General features: G+C 38.6%; 2 protein-coding genes across 2 annotated transcripts in view; one reads left to right on the top strand and one right to left on the bottom strand.

Moving 5' to 3' along the window:
• LOC112047351 (probable 39S ribosomal protein L24, mitochondrial) overlaps nucleotides 1-15,872 on the top strand; it is a 503,102-nt gene that overhangs the window by 121,896 nt on the left and 365,334 nt on the right. The window lies entirely within an intron of this gene.
• Nucleotides 1-15,872, bottom strand: part of LOC112055612 (protein madd-4) — a 352,294-nt gene that overhangs the window by 68,541 nt on the left and 267,881 nt on the right. Inside the window, exons 6-7 of the mRNA XM_052886188.1 lie at nucleotides 15,113-15,295; nucleotides 13,243-13,359 (exon numbers count right to left, since the gene is read on the bottom strand). Coding sequence (XP_052742148.1) covers nucleotides 13,243-13,359; nucleotides 15,113-15,295 — 300 coding nt within the window. The remainder of the gene's footprint in view (nucleotides 1-13,242; nucleotides 13,360-15,112; nucleotides 15,296-15,872) is intronic.

Below are 15,872 nucleotides of genomic sequence, written 5' to 3'. Positions count from 1 at the left end.
TTCCCTCGTGTTTATAAATACATATCCGTTCAGTAAATTTCACTAAAATCGTCACAAATAGCACGTGTAGAGGGGTGGGGGAGGGTTTAACCCAAACACGGTTATACCATTATCCCTTCGGCGTCTGACGTGTCGGCTCGTATCGCTGCCGAATTATTCAAGGCGAAATTAAGTGAGGTTAAAGTAACGTAAAATACCTTTTAAAGTACCCACCTATACTGAGGAGTTAAAATGTCGCCTTAATCTTGGCATTTTGCTTTCAGAAATCCGGAATTTTTTAGAACGAAATTAAGTTAAACTAATATATTAAATTAACGTTAAATAAAGTAATTTAAATTACTCTTACATACGAGTATCTATACCGACATAAAGGTGGTAAAATAAAATTTTATAGATATATAAGGCTTCTGCCCCATTAGAACATTGCGATACGTTGCAGCATCAACGCTGGGTCGTTTTCTATTATATATTTTAAATAAAATGCCACATTGCGTCGACGCAGGCGTCGTTTCAACGGATTGATCGACGAGAGACGAAGCGGGGGAAGGGTGCTGCAAGCAGTAGTCAGATTTTGGTAAACTTTCTCCGATTTCGATTGAACCAAAGTTTTATTTCAAACAACTTTACTTAGCGAAGCAACGCTTCTTAAAAAAAATGAAATGCAAAAGTCAAACAGTCATCCGACCGCTAACGTCGTCCGCAGAATTAGTATTCGCCGGCAGCGTGTAAGATTATGCAAATCACGGCGAACTTCCCACTTAAATAATATATGAAATTATGCAAAACACCACTGGGTCGGCAATGAGAACGACAAACGACCGGCGACTGGCGACTGGCGACCGGCGACTGTATTGCTCAGATTCATATTATTGTAAGAACTGTATTATAAATATCTTGGTTTTTTGACTCCAATAAAACCGTCCCACATCAGAAACTAACTTATGGGCAGCGTTCTGAATTCTATTCCGTTACGGGTCCAGTAGGTACAGAATTAATACATTGAGCGCGGTCTCCGATGTTTTGATAAAAAATGATAACCAGCGACATCCTGAACTCATCAGAAGCGAATGACAGGCAAACTACTCATATGGCTTTTAGACCCTCTAAATGCCATATGAGTAGTTTGCCTTCAGGCTTGTATGAAACATTTTCTAACAGAACGGTGAAAATACCTAAGAGTTATTACTAGCTCCTACCTTCCGAACCTGTGGTAGAGTAGCTACGAAATAGTCTAACTTTACGTTTCAAATGTGTTTGTAAGCTAAGCCTCCTAATAAACGATTTTGAGTAAAACTCTTATAAAGGTAGTGCCTATGGTATTATTCTTGATTTTACAAGTATACACCATACGGGTGCTTTCTTTTGGGACAAAGGTTTCTCATATCGTAAAGAATATACAAAAAATTTGCTTTGTATTTTGATAATTACTCACTTATCTTATCGTTTGATTTGTTATTTACCTAAGTTAGGTACATTAGCTGACGAACTATCAACTCATATTTAATGACAGAGATTTGGTTATCACAGACTTTTAAGACATTAAAAGCAGTCAGTCTATAGCGACCGGCGACGCGACTAGCGACTTGAAGTGAAAAGTTATATTATGACTTCTTGGACGCAGAGTCAGAGTCACAGAGTGCTCGAACAACTTTAGTGGGACGTGACCTCTGCTCTAATTGGACATAAAATATTGAAACGCCTATTTGACTGGCGGAAGATGAAAAGTTTTGGCACGTCGTCGGCCGCCGCATCGTATCCTTATTACGGTTTTTTTTTACTTTGGAGAAATTTTTAACCATATGAGCATTCTTTATACCACAGGAAGTATTTCTTTTTTATTTGTGTTATCGTCGCGTTGCAACGACTTGCGGTACGGACGGCTTCAGTGTGCTCGTGGCGTTCGAGCCGTCCAAATCTCTTGTTGTGTAATTGCTTGTGGGTTACTTGGGATAGGGGGGGGGGAGAGTGACTTGAGTGGAAAAGGGGAGTGTTAGATATCTGTCAAGGGATCTTTTAACCCTACACACATCGTTCACAAGTGCGTGACTTCACTCAAGGTCATTCTCTGCCATTCTAGGGTCTTATTTTGGTTACAGTTTGATTTGTTAATTAAGTTGCCCTGACAAGTGTTGTGAATCATAACCTTTGTTCGACATTAGTTTTCTTATTTTTGTAATCACCTTTGAGTCCTATAATATATGTACCGACAGCGCAATTGTTTTTCATTATAGCCGGCGGTATTTCGGTAAGCGGTCGGTCCTTAACATCTGATATCACTCCAAGCCCGCCAACCCGCATTAGAGCATAGTGGTGGTTCTATCTTCATATCCCCTGTCCTATAAGGAAGAAGGCCTGGCCCTGTTGTTAGCCCAAATAGATAGACAATGATTATGGGAATTGGGATACATTAGAAAGAAGGAAGTTTCTACAGATAACAAAAGAAAATGTATAAAATAAGAATAATAACCCAAGAGTCTAGTCTAAAGAACAAGACAAGTCCAAGGAAGACAAGAAATAATAGCTATCTCTTTGCCGTCTCACAAAAAGAGTTACATAATGGCCGACGGAGCGATACCTGCTTATATTATTATTTACAAAAGGAGCATGTTCGGGCAAACGAAATATTACCAGCTCGGCATTCCAGTCCGCATAGTTTTAATTTTAGAAACGGGAGCAAACACTGTACCTAGACAAAGGCGACCCGGTACGACTCTCGGGCTGCGGTACGGGGCACGGGAGACAGCGGATGTGTTTTACTTGCATTTTAGTAGCATGCCATGTTAAAATATCAAAGTTAATGCTTTTATTCAATTTTCTTTAAGTCAAATGTGGCCTCATTTTTGATTCCATGTTGGCAATTGATTCCATTTCACGCATGTTTTATTCGAAACCTAAAACCGCGGAGTATAAAAATAATGAAGAATAAGCGACGTAATAATGTAATAAATTAATGATGTCAATTCCTTGTTTTAATATAATATTAATATTTTAGGTTAGTTTGTTTTCTCAAAACAAACTAAAATTTGCAAAAAAGTGCTTGTAAACTTGAAATAAAAGAATTTTGAATTTGAATTTTCATGTTTACATGTTTTATGGTGCCATTCAAAAAATAATTTACGTTCAATGTAAATTGCAACGTACTCGTATAATATTGACGTATAGTGCGGCGTGGACCGCCCGCGCGAGCTTGTGACTCGCGCCAGAGCCGAGCCTTATTATTTCGCAGCCCCATTCCCTGATGATGTCAGGTCGCATCCGGCATTGTGTCACGAGGTTTCAATCCACATTTTTTTGTTCAGCGCCATAAAGGACTGTTTGCTTGAAAGGGCCTTTAGAGATTGTTCTTGCGTAAGTAGTGATTATTTTGATGTTTCGCCTTTTCCAGATCACGTCTTTGCGGATGGAAAAGGGATGGACATAAAATCACATTATTTGATTACTGGCCGGATTGGGACGTCGGAAACGTCACGGATACCCGAATTAGAAAAATGGAGGTGGACTAAACTCAATATGTAAGACGAATGCCTATTTTTGGGTAACCGAGCTGTTTTCTTATTAAACTGAACTAACGTACGGACGCGTCTTTGCTCGCGTGAAATCCCTAAACCATGTATTTTTTTTAAACTAAGCGTACAAACACGGGAAGTGACTTTATTTTATCCTACTAATATTATAAACGCGAAAGTTTGTATGGATGTTTGGATATTTGTTACTCTTTAACGCCACTACAGCGAAGTGGCTAAAATTTGAAATGGAAATATATTTTTCTCTGGATTAACACATAAGCTACTTTTTATCCCGAAAAAATCCATGGTTTCTCGAGATTAGTGAAAATTGCAGATTTTGATGATATGAATGTTTGTTACTCTTTCACGCCTCGACTACTGAACTGAATTAGCTGAAATTTGGTATTAAGATATATTATAGCCTGGATTAACACATAGGCTACTTTTTATCCCGTAAAATCCATGGTTCCCGAGGGATTTGTGCAAAACTAAATTCCACGCGGACGAATTCGCGGGCATCCGCTAGTACAATGTAAAGACATAGTTTAAAAATTAGAAAACCATATAGCGTACTCTTTATGTTTCTTATGCTAGCTACCCACATGACATCATGCAGGTCGCGACCAAAATATTATCAGTTTTATCGGAAAGCCGTTAGCGCTAAGGGCAAGTGGGCCTATCGGATGGTGAGTGGTTAGTATAACTATATTTTAGAAACAACTTAGTAAGAAAATAATTCATATCACTGCAGCTATTTTCTCATAAAACCTTTTCAGAACGGCGGCCCTAATAGAATAATTCAATTACATATTATACTCAAAATTTCTCATTAAAAATGTAGTCTTTGTGACAAACTAAACTAATGCGAAGCGTACTAATCGCTTAATCTGAACACGGACTAAACGTTTCAGTCAAACGAGTAACAATACCCTTCAATAATGCGATGTGATAATAACAGTTATTATCGCACTGAGATTTGAGTTATTGGTGGCTGCATACATTCACTGTTACAGCGGCATTTCGAATACAATCAAATAGCGCAAGAGCCGGTGACCAAATAACCTTGGTCATTTATAAAAGTTGAACGCTTGTCAGCTTATGTTCTTACGAAAGTTGTGCAAGTAGGTACGATAGGCAATTGTGGAGTTTAGATTAGACCATTGCTTTTGGCTGGTGGGAGGCTATGGCCGTGGCTAGTTACCACCGGCAAAGACGTACCGCAAAGCGATTTAGCGTTCCAGTACGATATCGTGTGGAAACCGAAGGGTGTGTGGATTTTCGTCCTCTTCCTAACAAGTTAACCCGCTTCCATCTTGGACTGCATCATCACTAGCCACCAGGTGAGATTGTAGTCAAGTATTAACATGTAATGAATAAAAAATAGATCTTATGGCTCACTTGATATTATGTTACACTGGACATTATGAGACCAGACGTAACGCCTCACTAGACACGTTAGAACACTCGACATTTTACGACACTGTACGTAGTCAGCCTGTACGTTTCAAAGGGCTTCCTTAATCTTTTAACAATGCAGAGTAACTTTTTAATTTTTCTTCGGGTTAATATAAAAAAAACATATCCCCTTTGGCAAGACAAATATTTTCATGGCAACCCTTTACCATAGTCTAGAGATTTGAGTATCTGTCATCTTTTCACAATTTATACCGAGGAAAACATAAAAAATATCATCATATTACCATCATAGTTTACGTCATTCTTGAAGGTTTTGCTTTAAAACTACTACCTTTTAAAGCCACCATTATTTCAAATCTACAGTTGTCCGTCACACTTATCTACTTATGGTCGTTTGACTGACAAACTGTCAGCTTTAATTAGATGACCAATGTTTTCCAATCACAGGCTCTTAGACAAAACTGGTAATTCCAAACAATTCGCCAGCCCGTTCGCAAAGCGGATGCTACAATAATTCAGAAGCGTCAAAATCAGTTTCTCGCTCATTCAAGTTATAAATTACCCTGATACGTAACAATGACGCACCTCATCGTTTATTCAACGCCCCGGAATCGAGTCGAGTGCGGCCTTCCACACAAACGTACCGAATTTTCCGATTATCATATTAAAGTAGGCGGCCATCCCTCTCCGATTAAACCTTTTGCACCTATGCTAGAGCGAGACGGTGATAATATGCGCACGGTTTTATTGCCGCAATTCATAGTCACAGTAAGCAGATTTAATTACTACGGGCGAAATTTTAATATTGCCCACGTCCGTGGGCGGAATTACATAAACAATGCACACACGGATATAAATTTAATTTATTATTTTTATGCGAGGTACTCTGCCTTGATACTGTGAAAATAATAATTAGGAACTTTGTTCTTTCTATCTGGAAGGATGGTTTTTATAATTGTCATAAGCGAACCATATTGATAGTGCACCTGATGGTAAGTGTACCCATGGTTCTTTTGAAGAGCATGCACGGGCCATGACCTAAGTTGACCTGAGTTTTAAGCTTCATAAGCCTATATACACTGGCAACCATCCCCCATGGATAATAGCTCTTCCCCGGATCAGCTCTGTCACAAAAGATTTCGATGAAATTTTCCATATATCAATCAATTGCCTACTTTAATGGCAGACTGACTGACAAGGTTCTGGCGACCGACAAATGACGGCATAACCATTTCCATAGGCAAGCCTATCAAATAGCACATGCCGGTGCCGACACCGCAAGGCCGGAACAGAGCAGGGCTAGACTATTCACACTAGCAACGCTGATGTTCGACCACAATACAGGTGTCGAATAGTCTAGACCTGCGATGACCAACCCGCATTCCCAGCTTTATCATTATCGGGATATTCCCTAATAGATACACCAAGAAACAGTCCTTAATCCCTGGCAGCCCTGCTATTTCTAGTTCTGATAGCTCAGTCCACAGAAGAGGCCTATGTCCAGCAGTGGACGTCTATCGGATGGTAATCATAATGTTGATGAAATTATAGTCTGAAATATCACGCGTGAGTCTACGTGTGTAAGACATTGGGGACATGTACATATTTTCCTTCTTTCAAATGTGCGGTCAACCTCCAACTTCGCATATATTTTCCCAAGTTGCGTATAGATAATTTGATCAAGCTTGAAAATTTAAGTGTTTCCCTTCCAATTTTTCCCTTCGGGTCACTTGGGGTTGGATATTGCTTTTACCTACTTGTTACGGATCGCTCCAAATTTATTTTTCATATAGATCATTGAGATTATAGCGTGGTTGGAGATATTTTTTGTCATTAAAAATAAATGTAGTTAAACCTAACTAGCAACGTAAGTAGAAGCTATATAAATATTTTTGCACCTCAGGTAGACCAGCATACTCGTAGGACAACATATTGTTATAACGTTCCATATTGTTATTATCCACTTAACATTCAAGTTTTTGAAGTTGTCATCTCGTCGAGTTCTGCTTTCCAAACCGGTGGTATAGCCACTGTTCACTGACAAAAGCTTTCAAAAGTGCTTGTAAATAAGCCTACTTGAAATAAATGAATTTAAATTTTCATTTGGTTGTTTTGTCAAATGTTCTTCATGATAATTATCAGCCTATTTTATTGCCCATTACAAAGCCAGACCTTAGAAGAGGCAATATGGAAACAGAACCTATCACGCTGGCATGGCATAGCATAACCGCAATTTAACTAGGCAACCTATTTGCAATGAGTCACTATGAACATTACCAATTATTATTTATTTCTCATCACTAATGAATAACAGATAAGGGTATATACTTCTAATGGCATCTAATGCGCGTTGGTAGTGTTATCATATCTTACCAACAATAAAAAAAACATGCACAATTAAAAGTTATTGCTGTGAGAATTTACATTTTCTATGGTCAACAAATTAGTATGTTATAATAAAATTCCCTTTTATTTCCCTTTTCGCTATATTACAATGTATTTAACTTTTTACTGTTGTAGTAAGAACCCATAAAATTTTTAAAAGATCCCAATAACTTCCCAAGCACCTCACAACACTGTTCCTCGAGCCACGACCGCCATTCACGGACCAACAACGGCTCACAACATTATGTAAATTCGACAATGTATTTACATTGAGGACTCCGTGATTTGGGGAGAATGGATGTAAAAACATATTGAGTGGCCGACTCCCTTGCCTTTGCGCGTTCATCTTCTTAGTTTACAAATATATTTAGGTTTTATCTATACTAAAAAAATATTTGTTTATTTAGAGACCTCTACAACAACCACTACTATTTTTTTTAAAAAAAAAGAAGAATATTTGCAATATCTTTTAACTATGACCAATATTCTCATTCTCCTCCAGTTAGTTGGAAAGAACTGTATTAGGAGTGGGTACGACAATAGGCCACCGGGGCGGGGATCAAACCTTAATGATAAATCAGATGTTCTAATCATCATCGAGCTAAGGCCCACTACGCTGCTCCTATGTAGCATCACAACCCATATTCTTAATGTTGAGCAAGAACATTCTCGTCAAGTCTCCTCTCAGATGGAGAGGGTTTAGCCTAATAGTCCACCACGCTGGCCCAAAGCAGATTGGCAGACTTAACACACGTAGAGAATTAAGAACATTCCCATATCATGATGTTTATCCTTTACCATTTGAGACACGTGATATTTAATTTCTTAAATATAGCAATGTAGCATTGTAGTATACCTATAAATATAAAAAACAGAAGGTAAGAATTTTTAAATAAAGCCAAAAAATACATAGACAGCTGGTTATACGATGTGCATGCGTGTGGCAGAAAAGCGACGAGAAAAGAACAGTTAACTAAATAGAATAAATTTTAAAGCACTGAAATGTTTAAGAAAAAGTCTTCCTAAATAGGCGAATGTGCCTACAACCAGAAAATTCAAAGTAAGTACATCCCCGGAATTGGATAAAACCAATCCCAATTCCAGAGATTAGCGAAAAGCCACGGCGGTTATATCAGTACTTAAGGATCTCGTGAAATTGTTTGGAAGGAATCCAAAAAGGATTGCAAGTCGAGCAAAAAGTGCACGCGATTGCGGGAATGAGCTTAATGCTCAACACCCACTGTTCAGACGTTTCAGATTTTGCAACTAACAAAATATTATATAACTTTTACTAGCGGACGCTCGCGACCTCGTCCGCGTGAAATCCCGCGGGAACCACGGATTTTTCCGGGATGAAATGTATTTGTGTTAATTCAGAGTAAAATCTATTTCCATTCAAAATTTCAGCGAAATCGCTTCAGTAGTAGTGGCGATAAAGAGTAACAAACATCCAATCAAACTTTTGCGTTTATAATATTAGTAGGTTTGTTACTGGAATATCGTATTATAATTTGCTTATTTTTCAATGACAGAGTCAGACTTCTTGCCACTTAGAATAAGTGACGATGCGAGTGCATATTGACTTTTTAACCAGTGGCGTGCATAAGGATTTAAACTTGGGTAGGCATTATACGTTTACAAAAAAATTTCAATGGAAAATGCCTTCTCAAATAAGGGTAGTGAGTCAACAGGATAGGCAGTGCTATTTCGCATCTATGGAGTGCACGCCACTTTTTAAGCTGTTACAGCTGCTCTTCGAGGCTTGGAGGTGGGACACCGCGAAATTCCTAAACTTGGACTATTACTGAGAATATCTTAGAAATAAACAACCATATGGTCTTATTAGCACCAATAGTCTTATTAGCACCAATAGTCTCAACATAGCTCCGGGACTCGAACTCATATCTGTCATGATCCTTAATCGCGTGGCTTATACACTGAACCAATCAGACACTTCTCCAAGTGACACCTATCCTTTTAAAATTGTTAATAAGTATGGACGGAGGTATGGATATTCAATCTTTCGCGGAAAAACTATTGATAGTTCTTATGAAAATTTAATTCGTACCATTGAATAAAAGCAGACGTTATTTTGCGTAAGTTCATTATGAACAACGAATAATTGTTGATTGAAAAAAAGTACCAACCATATCCTTAGATTTGCGACACAGACTTAGGTTTAAAAGACTAATTGAAATCTCTGCTCTGGTTTTAATCCCTATCCAACCAATTTGGTTCACATTTTGCTATTCTCCGGAAAACCCTGCCAAATCCAAACAGCAATGGCAAATATGAAACATATAGAAATGTTGACAATTGAACACTGTATGTTTACTCTTCAATGTACAATTGTAAACACTAGATTCCTCAATCGGCAAAATCGTCGCTCAAACGAAACAAGCTCGTCAGTGTGTGCAAGGCTTTATTTGTCTGCGTTCTTCAGTAACGACATAGATATACATACAAAATAGACTATTACTCTAACCGCAATAACGCAATCCAAGACTAAATCAGAGGAACAATCTTGGCTTACTTCCACGGAGCGTAAACTGTCACAAGCCATACTCGCGTATCTACTGCAGTAGTCTTATTAAGATTGCCAAAATTGGATAACAAAATATTTTTTTTTTGTTTCTAGGTTTGACCTATAATTATTCAGACAGACTAGTAACGTATTAGTGGTAGGAAACAATGGCGTTGGCAGACCTAGGGACTTCTGTCTTCAAGTCTGCATTGAGTCGAGATCATCTGCCCGTTTCAACCTTAGTCAATAGCTCACAAGCCAGTGGATGTGGATGCTTCAAGAAACGTTTTCGATGTTGCATTTTGTACTTCTTTAACACTTCCATATTTGTTTGTATTTCAAAGTATTGGTGCATTTCAGTATTGCGTTAATATCAATTAATTCACAAAAAAAAACGCTACTTAGAATTTAAAAATATTTTATAAAAAAAAAGTCGGTCTCGGGACGCTCGACAGAAGTGATAACTTAAACCTGCCGTATGCGTGAGAGAAACAGAAGCCAGACAGAGTGGCGCCATAACGCGTTACGTTACAAAGTGATTTACCCTTCCATAATATGTTATCACTTCAAAAATACTTAGAATTTTCCTTAATCCAATAACTTTTCAACACCAAAACTCAAGGCTGCAGCCCTCCAATATACTAATCACAGAAATGGAGCACCAAACACCCTCCCCCACAAATAAAGAGAGCAATCCTCTTTATTTACACGCGTATTAACGAGTAGGTCTCGAGTGTTTTCCTATTTTCCTTAAATATTCCACTGGAGCACCGTTGATATAGAACGCTACAGAATTACAACTCCATTTAAATGGAATGTTGTAATGATACCTAATTGCTGTCTTGACGTTCTTAATTTAAAAGGAGTAATAAACTCTAGTAATTTAAATAATAATAAATACAAAACGTTACTTATTTTTTTGCGATATTTACTTACATTGGTTCAAGTTCATTGGTGACATAAAAGAATGTGTACCTATGACAAATTGTATTTAATCTTTTAATCTATAATCAGAAATTAATAAATTACTTCTAAACGACTCATTAACTGTGCATATTCGCCCAAATTTAAATTTATGCAGAAGGTATATGTTAGAAAAACATATTTGAATTTTGAAACTCGATGAGATTCGTTTGTTTAGTTGAAGAGCTCCTATATGGCCACTTTTTTGGTTATATGGCTCCTATTTGGCGGACTTTTCAACAACAAGCTTTTACACGTCTTATTCGAATTTGAACTTTATGTTTATAGCATGCCAAAATTTAAATGTTACTAACAACGAAGTTGCCATGGAAACGAGCGATGTCACAGCACTGGAACTTTATTACAAAATGTAGGGGATGAAAAACGTTAGGAATTGATTCTAAATTAACGTCCAAGATTCGACTTACGGCAACCCAGCAAGTTGAAATCTTGTAAAATAAACTAAACTGTGTATCTTGGGTTTACTGTATCAAGGGCGCACGCCCTCGCGGTAAAATCGGCCTTGTTTACCGCATTGTTTACTGGATATGAGGGAGTAAACATGCGACTTTACCGCCCGCGCATAACTCCGCCGGGCGTGAGTGTTTTATTAAACTTTCACTTCTTTTTACACGAAGACGGGCAGAGCAAGGGGTTGGTGTTATAAGTTTGTACTTAATGTGTTACATGTTACAGTAGGTAGTTATATATACGAGTATGTTGTGTATACCAGTCTTTATCCGACTTATTCACATTTCCTTTTATATTATAAATGTGTTAATTTGTTTGTTGCGCGTTCGTGGTTAAAGCACTAAACCGATTTTTGAAATGATTCTACCAATGTAAAGCTATATTATAGGCTATATTTTCTCCCCGTATTTCCACGGGGACGTACTGTGTGCGTGTAACTGCGGAGTATCCGCTAGTAGGTATTTAGTAAGTTAAAATTAATAACAAAAAACTCTTTATAACAAAAAAATTTAACCTACTTCAAAATCACACAAATAAACTAAAAGGCGAAAAATATCATCGTAAATTCTGATCACTTTGAAGGCGGTGCCAAACCAGTGACGTATTAATTAAGAACATCCTCCTTTTTTTTGAAGTCGGTAAAAAATTATAAATAATTTGAAATTAGAGAAAATCTTATGAAGCGTGTGAGTTCATCAAGAACAGACAGACAGACTCCGCGTAAGACTTTGTTTCATAATAATTATGTATAGATTTTAGCAACCAAAGCCGCGGACCGCGGTCGGCTAGTATGAAACAAAACACTAATCACACAAATCTTCGGGAAAACATTTACCAGCGGCGGAAAGTCCATCAATATTAGTTGTAATATTATTTTCTTTTCCTGAAACGAAGGGAATAACGCTGTTGGGAAATACGCTGACTTTCCCGTATTATGTTATTTGTTGGGATTTGGGATAAGGCTTGATAAAAACGATTTCTTATCAGTACGCAAGTTATTGCTGAATGTTTCTTGTGGAATAAGCTTTATAAGGTTGTTGGTCGGGAACAGCGTAATATTTGTTTAATGTAAAGACTTAATATGTATAACTAGCAGATGCCCGTGACTTCGTCCGCGTGGAAATCAATGTAAACTTTCAAGCCTTATTTCACCACTTAAGAGGTTTAATTTTAAAATTTTTTGTTATGATTTATGAAAAAATAATTAAAACTGTAACACTAAAAAATAAAGGATTTTCCATACAAACTTTCAACCCCTTTTTTATTTTATTTTCGCAATAAAAAGTATTTTACAACCTTCTTCGTATTATGGTCTTAAACCGTGCCAAGTTTCATTTGAATTAATTCCGTAGTTTCAGCGTGATGCCCGAATAATAAAAAAATCAATATTGATTCTATAATGCCCTGCAACAAAAATATTCAAAATATCTTCAATGTACAGAATGTACAAAATGTATGACTTCTGCCTTCCATTCGGACAGGTTCAATCCGGTCCGAGACGTGCACCAACAGTGTCCAACTTTTCAGTTATGTGCATTATGAAGATCTTGCGGGCGCCCGCGACTTCATCCGCACTTAGACCTCCTTAATCCGGCCTTATCACTAAATCCGTTCTTAGCGGTCACCTAATAACTATAAACTACTTCTTTGCCAAATTGTATCTTTGTACGTCAAGTGGTTTTCGAGATTTCATTATGAATGGACCTTTTTTTGCATTAAAATATTAAGAGCGCGCAGCGCGTCGGTACGATATGGACAAAATTCGAAGCGCAAACGAGACGCCGAATTATGACTTTCACGTGAGTGAAAAGCACGGAGCGATTGACGCGCGACGCAAATTTTATGACGTGAGCGCCAAAACCATTTTTACCTAATTGCAAGTAAATTAAACAACATAACGAAAATACATATTGCACACTCTTAAAAGACGACCAAAAACAATCCACGGTGTTGAAGGAAGGTAAAGGTGGGTCTCACCTGACAGCGTCCGTCGATGCACATGTCGAGGCTGCTGGGGCGGCAGCGCGTACCGTCCGACACACGCGCCGCTAGCACTGCCACCACAACTCGCTCGTCTTCGTCCGCTGATGCCGTCTGAGGAAAACAGCCATATTTTATTATGTTTGTTTACATATTAGTGTTGTAACATGATTTTGGATTTACTCGAGCGCGGCAGATGAACATAAGGGAGTATACCTTGCACGGGAAGGACTGCGCGGGTGTGAGGTGGTGCGCGTGGGGCCTAGGGAAGATCTGCGGGGGTATGAAGTCGTGCCCGCGGGGCATCGCTACCCCCTAAATTACGAACGAATTTGCCAAGCCAAATTGTCTTTAAGGTATCTAGTTCTTTTCCCCACCACTGGAAGCGAAAAAGTATATAACCATTTATTCTTTCTATCATCTAATCTTTACCAAATCTAATCGGTCTCCATGATGCCTTAGTGACAGAAAATTTAGCATCCCAAGCTCCACTCGTGCATACTATAAAGTGCCTGGTTGGTCCAGTGAGTGGTTGGAGAATTTATTGAAAGAAAGACTCAGAAATAATTCATACCTGGAGTTAGGACTCGAACCTAGAAACTCATAGTTCGTAGCCGCCTAAGCTAATCAACAGACCGACGAGGAAGCTTTCTATACTAAAATTATAAAGAGGTAAAGTTTGAGAGGTTGTAGGAGTAATCACTAGATCTACTGAATCGATTTTGAAATTGTTTTTACCAATAGGAAGGCACGTCATTAATTTGTGAGTGCCTGTGACAAGGCTATATTTTATTACCAAATTCCCATGGGAACGGGATTTACGCGGGTGAATCCGGGCGGGGCGTACTTATAAAATAATAGTTAAATTTCAATTTTCTTCACAGATTGAAAAATCTGAAGGTGGTAAGTATGTTTCGCCTCGTAACGATATCAAAGAGCATTTATTATAAAGGTGAACATTTCAACCTGCGCCGTCAAAAGAAAACTTTTCATAGAATAAATAGTTAAGTTGCTCGTTAATAGTTTTCTGTTTCTATCTAATTAAGAAGTTATTGATTCAGTTACCGACTAGTTACGTTGTTATAACTTGATTATGTAGGTAGTTTAAGCCTCACCCTAAGGTCCTAATATAGTAAGTACAGTAGCCATTTAAGTAGTTTGGACTGTGGTGGCTTTAGTAGGTCATCATAATCATCATCATCATTATATCAGCCGATGAACGTCCACTGCAGGACAATATCACGATTCTGTGCGGCCTGCATTCAGCGAATCCCTGCGACTCGCTTCAGGTCGTCAGTCCACTAGATGGGAGGTCAACCAACAGTGCGGGGTCGCCATTCTTGCACCTTGGAATCCCAACGTCCATCAATTAAGTATAGAGCGTGTTTTTTTTTATTCTCTTCGACATAATATGAGAGATCATGACCCCAATTACCAGTTTCTTGGTCCTTAAGGGTAATTACGTTAAAGGTAGAAATCTCGGAACAAACTACTTTTGCATTTTATTTAAGAAAAATATTGTAACAAGTTTTTCTTTTGAGTTTGTAGATTGGTCGGTAATGGCTATGAAATGTTTACAGTCTCGAGAGTTTCTTTGACGTCGTTAAAACGTGAAGTGTGTCGAGCTAACTTGAAATGAGGGGAATGAGTTGTTTTGATGATGATGTGGTTTCTTTCATTTTATTATAAAGATTTACGTACTGCTAATATTTTGATGATGATGATATGATTGCGTGCCATGAGGCGTGGTACCCACCGCGCCAGTGGAAAAGCTCGCCGCCGTACGGCGTGCTGTCGTGCGTCAATACTGATGATGATGATGATGATGATGATGATATGATTGCGTGCCATGAGGCGTAATACCTACCGCGTCGGGGATCTGCCCCGAGTGCTGCGGCGTGCCGCGGCACGTGAGCGCGCACGGCTCGTCGTCGTCGCGGTGCGCGCGCCAGTGGAACAGCTCGCCGCCGTACGGTGTGCTGTCGTGCGCTCCGCACTGCTGCTCCCGCCACACGTCTTCCTCTAGCAGGGACACGTTCCCGCGGCATGGCTGCAACAGATAGACAGGCAGGTATTAGTTACTACCACCACTACCACCACCGTTACCACTGGCAAAGTGGAAGGAAAGTGACCTAACCGACCGTAACCCGATGCGTTGGTCCGACCAAATCTGCGCCACTCTCGACATCAAAGTACACGAGGCTTTACAAGTCGCGAAAAGCCGAGCCACATGGCGCGAAATCGTGAAGAAGTAAGCTTGTGATAGGGGTCACGACCCCCAGTAATGAGAAATAAGACGCAAGGAGGAGGATTAGTTAACTATAACTGCTTTGGTTTTGACTAAGTTATGCAGATACTGTAAAGAGTACCAGTATAACAATCCCAGGTAATTTCTCCTGAAACATTTCAGACTGTATACGTATGCACTTACTACTTCGCCAGAAAAACTTATGCTATTAAATACGATGTGATACTTTACTTTTTCAATACAGTTTGTTAAAACATAATACAGCCAAACATAGAATCTCCTATCATTTGGAAGTTGGTTATAAATAATGCTACAAGTTTACCTACCCACTAAGAAACTACCATTAAGTATATTTTTTACCTTTATAAAACTAAAACTG

The sequence above is a fragment of the Bicyclus anynana genome, chromosome 2 (genome assembly GCF_947172395.1).
Source record: "Bicyclus anynana chromosome 2, ilBicAnyn1.1, whole genome shotgun sequence".
NCBI classification, from domain to species: domain Eukaryota; kingdom Metazoa; phylum Arthropoda; class Insecta; order Lepidoptera; family Nymphalidae; genus Bicyclus; species Bicyclus anynana.
Note: the sequence above shows the minus strand (reverse complement) of the source record. Positions and strands in the feature narration are given on the sequence as shown.